The 7,307-nt window shown below is 38.5% G+C and overlaps 1 protein-coding gene across 3 annotated transcripts; it reads left to right on the forward strand.

Moving 5' to 3' along the window:
• Positions 1-757: 757 nt before the first annotated feature.
• LOC111656113 (uncharacterized) lies at positions 758-7,089 on the forward strand. Of its 3 annotated transcripts, none has more exons than XM_087174374.1 (4): positions 758-2,900; positions 3,593-4,419; positions 5,109-5,272; positions 5,507-7,089. In XM_087174374.1, the coding sequence occupies exons 2-4, from the start codon at positions 3,625-3,627 to the stop codon at positions 6,417-6,419; spliced, it is 1,872 nt and encodes a 623-aa protein (XP_087030500.1). In that variant the 5' UTR covers positions 758-2,900; positions 3,593-3,624; the 3' UTR covers positions 6,420-7,089. The 3 variants fall into 3 exon arrangements, with proteins under 3 accessions (XP_087030500.1, XP_087030499.1, XP_023263463.2); XM_087174373.1 differs by having other exon boundaries at positions 3,596-4,419; XM_023407695.2 differs by lacking the exon at positions 758-2,900 and having other exon boundaries at positions 2,907-4,419.
• The last annotated feature ends 218 nt before the right edge of the window (positions 7,090-7,307 follow it).

Here is a 7,307-nt window from a genome sequence, read left to right on the forward strand (position 1 = left end):
TTAGTTATGTAGTAATATTGCTTCATGATGCTGAGGCACATTTATCATGTGCTTGAACAAGTTAGGGGCCAACTTTGAACTGCTGTAACACAATCTCAAAGTTTTAATGGCTGTCATGGGCCTGCTTAGTAAAAGTAATAATGATAACAATAATAAGTAAGACTGCATTTCTATCATGAAAAACATTTGAGAGGAAAACTGTCATGGTTTGCCATGGCGGACATTTTATGTTTGAATTAAGTGTTCTTTGTCTCGTGCTTCCTGTTTTATTTTGATACTCACCTCTTGTCTCGTTTCAGGTCCTTTACTTCCTGCCCTAATGAGTTGCACCTGTGTCTCATTGTCTCCCCTCCTCCTGAGTATTTAGTCTCTGTGCTCCCTTTTGTCTTGGTCTGTTTGACTGTAACTGTTCCCTGCTGTTCTTGTCCTCTGTGGTTCCTTGTGCTTTGGCTTTCTGTTCCTTGTGGTACCTAGAGGTTCTGGTTCTTGTTCGTGTTCCCTGTTTGTAAGTCGTCATCTTTTGTTATTAAAGCATTTTGTACTGCGTTTAGGCTCCAGCCTTACCCCTAAAAGTTGCCCCAAACATCTGTAGTAAGATAGAGTGCTATAACCCACAGCAAAATTCAGAATAGCACCAAACTAAGCAACTAAACAAATACCAGATTAATGATAAAATGAATGTACTGGTTTTTGGCACTTTGTGAACATAAATAGCCCAAGCCACTGTCAACAGAAGCCTATGATCAAACAAGAATATGAGCAGTAGATTTAGTAATTTATCCATTCACTTTAAAATGTGGTTTTTTACATAGACCACACTACGTCACTGATTTGACCATTTTTAAGGTGATTTTTTTCAGAGTACTTCCTCTGTTTTGTTGATTTGCATAGTGGGACACTGCCAGTGACTTGGGTTTGTCAGCTTCAGCTGATGGTGATGTGATGTGCAAAAAGTCTCTACGGGAATACTGACAACGAATGTGAAAAAATAAACATACCAAGAATCACACATGCCACAATTACCAGATTACCAGCTATGGTTGCCTAATTCTGGAGAACTGTAAATGGACTTTGTTGATGTGGTTTGTGTTTGCTACTGTAGCAACTTTACAGCACTTGTGTCTTCTGTTTTATAGAACCCCTCCAGTGTTGTGAAAGCAGTGCTGACCTCTAAATAATGATATGTACTTCTATTAGTATAGGGACTTTACCTTAAAACTATTAACAGTAGTTCAAAATATATACCACATAAAATCAGGTGGTTTACCTGCAGCCATGGCCAGAGAGGTGGTCGATCACTGGACTGGATACAAACCCTGCTGCATGTTTTCCATTATAGTATAAGGCTTAAAATAATAGTAAGACAGATCTGTTCGATTTGTTTTCATTTCTTTACTTTACAAAAGACAGAAAATATCATGCAGTCATCATTTAGGTTTCTGTTTTTGTTGTCAGGCAACTGTACATCCCTAGAAAAGATCCAGAAGGCATTCTGTGACTATTTCTGTCTGACAACAAAATCGTAAACATATGTTAATGACAATATCTGTATTGTACAATATATCTATAGATCTATATAGATCTATAGATATATATGAGAATACAGACAGTTTGAAGCAACAGAAAGTTTGTTTTTGTAGCATTAATGAAAATGGTAAGAACCAAACTTAGTACAAAGTAAAAATAAATGAGTGAAACTTGAACAGCAACATTTTCAGTCTTCACAGAGTTCACACCCCGCACAGGTGTTTGATCATTAGACTAGTTCAGTTAAACGTGTGGTTTACAGGAAACCAAAACTACTTTCTGACAGTCCAAAAGGTCTGTCGAGATTTTCATCATGAGCTGAAGAACAAATATAAATAAAATGTAATTTAGATAAGACACAAGATGTTTGTTTCACTAGTTAAAACCAGCTCCAACAGTAAAATGTTGCCGACACATAAACATATGAATAATAAAGATTTAGTAATATGATTTAATATTATATCTAACAGTATAACACTCACAGGGGAACTTGTCTGAAATATGAGCATCCTACTTTTGCAGGTCTTTTGTTTATAATACTGTATATTATATATATGTATATATACACTTCCTGCCGCGGTGCAAAGTCATTTCTAATGTTATGTTTGTCTCGTCATCTCCTAGCGATGCTTATCCTTCCAGCTTATTGTCATGTATTTATTATATTTTAGATAGATATAAAATGTGTAGTAGTCATTTACTCCCTGAGTTTCTCCTTCAGGCAGCAGTTGAGTTGAGTTCAGGTTGGTGCAGGTTTGTAGCACTCACCACCTAAAGCGAAACTCTTTCACACTATTTGGGGGTGTAATGCTTTCTATTACATGCCTATATAGCTTTATATGGCTGGCAGTTAGTTTGGTAACATGTGAAAGTATGGAAGCTTTCGTCAGTGTCAGACTTTGAATTATTGACCAGCACTATGTCTGCCACACAAATATTGCCCTGGTTCACATTCACTTCTCTTGAAGCCTGAAGAGCAGATGAATCCAAGCCTGCATGTTGCAAACCTCTGCTCCTCTGCTCAAGCTGCTCTGCTGGACTCCACAGGTCAAATGTCACCCGTATCAACTTTGATATTAATATAAGAACATAAATACAGTTGACAGTAAGATCTTATCTGTTTGAGTCATGTGGTTTCTTTATCTTCACATTGTTGGGGATTTTCATCATGAAACATTAACTGTGTTAAACAGTTTCTCTTTCACTTTTGGGAGCCTTAAATACGCCCGAGTATGAAACAGCTGGTACAAAGAAGCAGCAACAGGAGTGGAATTGTTGCCTCATGCTCTCGCACAGCAACGAACGACGAACCTGAACGTTTCATCAGACTTTTGTAATTTCTCAACAAAACTCCAAGTGACACTCTAAAGCAGGTGAGATGGAAAAAACTTATTTTTTGATTCATGGTCTTTTTTACTTGCAAATATGATGTATTTTTCTATATTGCATTTACTCTTCAAAATTATGGATTCAGAATATCACAAATGATCATTTCATTCACATTTGAACCAATTGGTACCAAAATAAGGTACTGTAGGGTACCGGTACCGAATTCCAGATACTGGTATCCAGCGGTACTTTTTTCAGTAATTTACTTTTCTCTTTAATAAGAAAAATGTCATTTCAGTTGTATAAACTGTCCAAACCTTACAATTTCAATTGTTGTCTATTTATAAGATTTTGTTATTTGTTTAAAACAATTAATGCACCACACAAAGTAAAACCCCCTCACCTCCCACTCCCCTCCTAAACCTACAACCTCCAGCCTGTCACAGTCTGTTATGATGTTGTCACTACTGCTGTGCTTGCTCAGTGCAATAATGTAGTATGCAATTCATGTAATATTGGTTTGATACTTGGGTTTTGGAAAAGCTAAAAAGTCTCACAAAGGTAGTAAAAAAATCAAATTCACTGAGTTCTTCTCTGGCCCATTCACCATCCCAAATCAGTTCAGGCCCTTTTGTGTAATCCTGCTGACAAATCAACAGACAAAGGTGAGAACAGAGAAGGTTTTTATTTTCCAAAAAATCTTTAAGTTGCTTATTAACAACTTTGTTCTGTCTAGTAGACCTGCCGACCTCTCAGTGTGATCTCAACATGGACGTTGCCGACAAGCTCATAACTAAAATCTTCTCCTGGGTGGAGCTACAGAAGAAAGGTGCACAGAAGTTGAAGAAACTGGCCACTGAGCTTGAGGAAACTAGGAAGAATGTTAACGTCAGTAAGGTTGTTGGGAGCTCAGTGTCTGTAGGTGGTGCAGCAGCACTGACAGCAGCAGGTGCATTAACCTTCATTACAGCAGGGGCAGCAATACCAGCTCTAGCTGTAGCAGGAGCAGCAGCAACAGGGGCTGGTTTGGTTACTAATGTGGGTGCTGATATTGTAGATGTTGTGGTATCAGGCTTCACCATGAAAGAGGCTGAAGAAATTGCAGAGACGATCCAGAATCTGGAAAAGGGAATCCAGAAACTCATGAAGACATTGGCAGAAGAAGGGAAGAAGAGAGAACAACAGGCTCGGGCCTACGGAGATATTACTCCAGAAAATTATGTCGTGGAGAAGATTCTAAGGGCAATAGCAAAACGCAATGGACTGGAAGTGAATGATAAGATCAGTTTGCACAAAATGGTATCTCATTGGATCAAAACAAAGAACTTTGAGACAAACGTAGCTTTGATTATTCTCAGCAGGGCAGCACAGGGTCTTGCCCTACTTGGAAAACTTCTCATAGAAGAAATCGCAGAGGAGATTTTCATAGAAACTGCTAAAAAAACAGGAAAAAAAGTGATTTCAAAGGGAGTCTCCAAAGGCGCCACTTCTACAGCAGCTAAAGGTGCTTCTAAAGCAGCTGCTTCCATGGCACCAAAAGTAGCAGCGAAGGCAGTTGGACGTGTAAGTATCAACCATTCAAATCAACATTGGGATCATATTCTAGCCCTGACACAGGGGAACACTGTTTTCTGCCTAAATAATTAAAAAACATATGTAGAGTCATGGATAGAGAACAAGACAAAACAAATCACACAACATTTGAATATTAGTTTATTTATGAGCAGCCGTTTAACTGGGCTTTCTCTTTGGTAAAACTGATACACAGTAAATGTACTGTCTGCTCAACCACTACACTTGTATGTTGTATGTACACAATGATTTATTGTTTATTGTAGTCTCATTTCATGAGCCAGACCCCCCAACAAGTGCTTTATCCAGGGAGTCTGGATTCTTTCCTCTGTGTGTGTGTGCGTGCTTGGTGTGTGTGCGTGTGTGTGCGTGTGTGTGTGCATGTGTGTGTGCATGTGTTTGTGTTTGTTCATCTGTCTTGCTCTGTGTTTAGACACATTTATTTACTTATTAATCACATTGGGAGGGTGTGCATGTGCATCTTTAACTGTTTGCAGACTCTTGTCTATTTTAAATAGTACATTTTAATCTTGTTGGTTGACAGTTCATGGTTGATTAAAAGACCTTGGCTATATGTCAGAAAAAATTCAAAATGAGCATTCCCACTGTGGAGACATTGTGCTAAGATTCCTGTTATCCAGTATTTCCTTTTGTCAGTGGTTGTTGTAAACATGTTTCAGATTGCAGGAGGAGCAGTTGGACTTGCGTTTTCGATTCCTGAGCTGGTCATCAACTGTAAAAACCTGGACAACTGTGAGACAGAAGCCAGTCAGAGACTGAGAGAGAACGCTGAAGCCATACAGAAGGCCTCTGAAGAGTTTAAAAAAAGCCTTGATGAAATCCAGTGAGTCTGAACATCAACATTATTTACAGTGTAATGCTAGAAATTAAAAGATGCCATCAAAGGTTTATTTGAGGTGTATCTGAGGTTTCCTGTCCATGTTCTGAGGTAAAGACTCGAATCTGTACAGGAGAGTAACACTGGAACACCTCATCGTTAGAAAGTGAATATTTAGATCAGACTGTTTAAATGGTTGAAATGATGCGTCTAATTCGTTTTTTGAAATTTCTCTTCCAGGAATACGTTAAGGAGATTAGCCAGGGTGAAACTCTGCATCGAAAACACCAAGAGGAGCTCGGATCAAAGGAAAGAATTGATAGAGTTTGCAATAAGAAAATGTCAGGATGAAGCCGTTCGACAATGGCTGAGAGAGAATTCAGAGTCGGAGGCTTTCTTCAGTCTCGTCGACATGTTTCATTTAGTGGAAGAAAAGCTTGATGAGGAAGAAAAGAAGAACCACAGCAACATTGTTGACATCACCTTTTTGGCTCATGGATCAATCACAGGCTCCATAATCCCAGCCAGCTGTCTGCTGCCTCTGCCCACCATCACAGACGTGGTCCTGTATTCTCCCTGGAACTGTTATCTCACTGTTGATGCAGCGTACGATGTTGCTACAGGACTCATGAAACCTCAGCACAGAGATTTTCTCTGTAGCAAAAACAACCGCTGTCAAATCCCTAATGAGAAACATCGTCCCACCAACCTGCCAGACAACTGGAACTCAATGAAGAAAGCTGTTGACAGAAATCAAAAGGTCCCCAACATCATGCTCAGTCCTGTAGGACAAATAGGGGATGGTGCATGGAAGAGATTTGAGTTACTCATAAATAATCATGGCCAACCAGGGAGAAACCGCATCATCATCCCGTACATCCTCCCAGAGAAGTGGAGCTCTGATTCTCCAAAACGTGTCCCATTCTCCGTCGTCTCCTTGGCCCTGTCTCTGGTGCTTGTTTTCTCCAGGTTCACAGCCGTCCTCCATCTCACGGCCTGTCTGGGTAAATCATCTGCTCGACAGACGTTCGACAGAGAGTATCTGCAGACGCAGTATTCCTGCACCATCGACCACACAACAATGACATCCTCATGTCCAGTAACACACAGAGATAGAAGATTGCTAGACATTGTGAAACGTATCTTTGATTAAACATGTTGATATTTACTTACAGGAAAAGTAACTTTAAAAGGATTGTGATTATCACTAAGGTGATAAAGGGTGTTTCCCCTCTCCATCTGTCCCTCTGGAGATTACACAGTCATAAATTACAAACTATGAACTAGCAGTCAACTCTTCACAGACACATATCTGAGAAAAATATCAAATTAAATATTCAACTCTGTGCAAGTCAGTCGCTGTTTTGCGATTTTGAAATATAATATTATCTAATAACTAAATCTCATTCGTTGACCAAGTACCATCAGTTGTACAGTCGTATTGTAAATAGCTGCAACATATTCTCTCCCACCGTTGCCAAGTCGTTATTTTCATCCTGCTGATTGGCAGACATTACATTTAACCTGTAGTTAGTGATATAGTCAATAAATCTCTGTGTCTGAACTCTGTTGTTGTCGTGTTGTGTCCTTTCAGAGACTGGAGATCTATTGAATCAAGAAGTTACAGCTTCTGATCAGACTGATCATATTAACCAATAAAATAATTCAGTAAATTATTTTCTCTTCAGAGGATGGTGCCCACAATTAATGACGATTTTAATTATAAAATTGGGTTCTTGGTACGTGACATCTATTTTATGTTCTTTGTATTGTCTTTTAAAAATCTCACTCTCAGTACTCATCAATAAACTGTGATAAAAACATATATTATATTATTTCCACTTTGACTGAAGTAATGTTTTTGTTCAACATCAGTCCTGATCATAATGACCAAATATTCATCATTTCAGGATTTTAACCCTTTAAATACCAGTTTGTTTACATAAAATCACTATTGTATTTATTATTATATTGTTATAATTCATTATTTTCCATATACATATATAAATGCTATGTGATTAGCAATAACATTGATTTTGAG

Source organism: Seriola lalandi, unplaced genomic scaffold (assembly GCF_002814215.2).
Source record: "Seriola lalandi dorsalis isolate HSWRI2012SDOR001 ecotype SW California unplaced genomic scaffold, Sedor1 jcf7180002054344, whole genome shotgun sequence".
Classification (NCBI taxonomy): Eukaryota; Metazoa; Chordata; class Actinopteri; order Carangiformes; family Carangidae; genus Seriola; species Seriola lalandi.

Bases quoted from the DNA above. Each gene is read 5' to 3' on its own strand.
- LOC111656113 (XM_087174374.1), top strand. From the start codon at position 3,625: ATGGACGTTGCCGACAAGCTCATAACTAAAATCTTCTCCTGGGTGGAG. The intron at 4,420-5,108 runs GTAAGTATCAAC...AACATGTTTCAG, and splicing joins CAGCGAAGGCAGTTGGACGT to ATTGCAGGAGGAGCAGTTGG. The intron at 5,273-5,506 runs GTGAGTCTGAAC...TTTCTCTTCCAG, and splicing joins AAAAGCCTTGATGAAATCCA to GAATACGTTAAGGAGATTAG.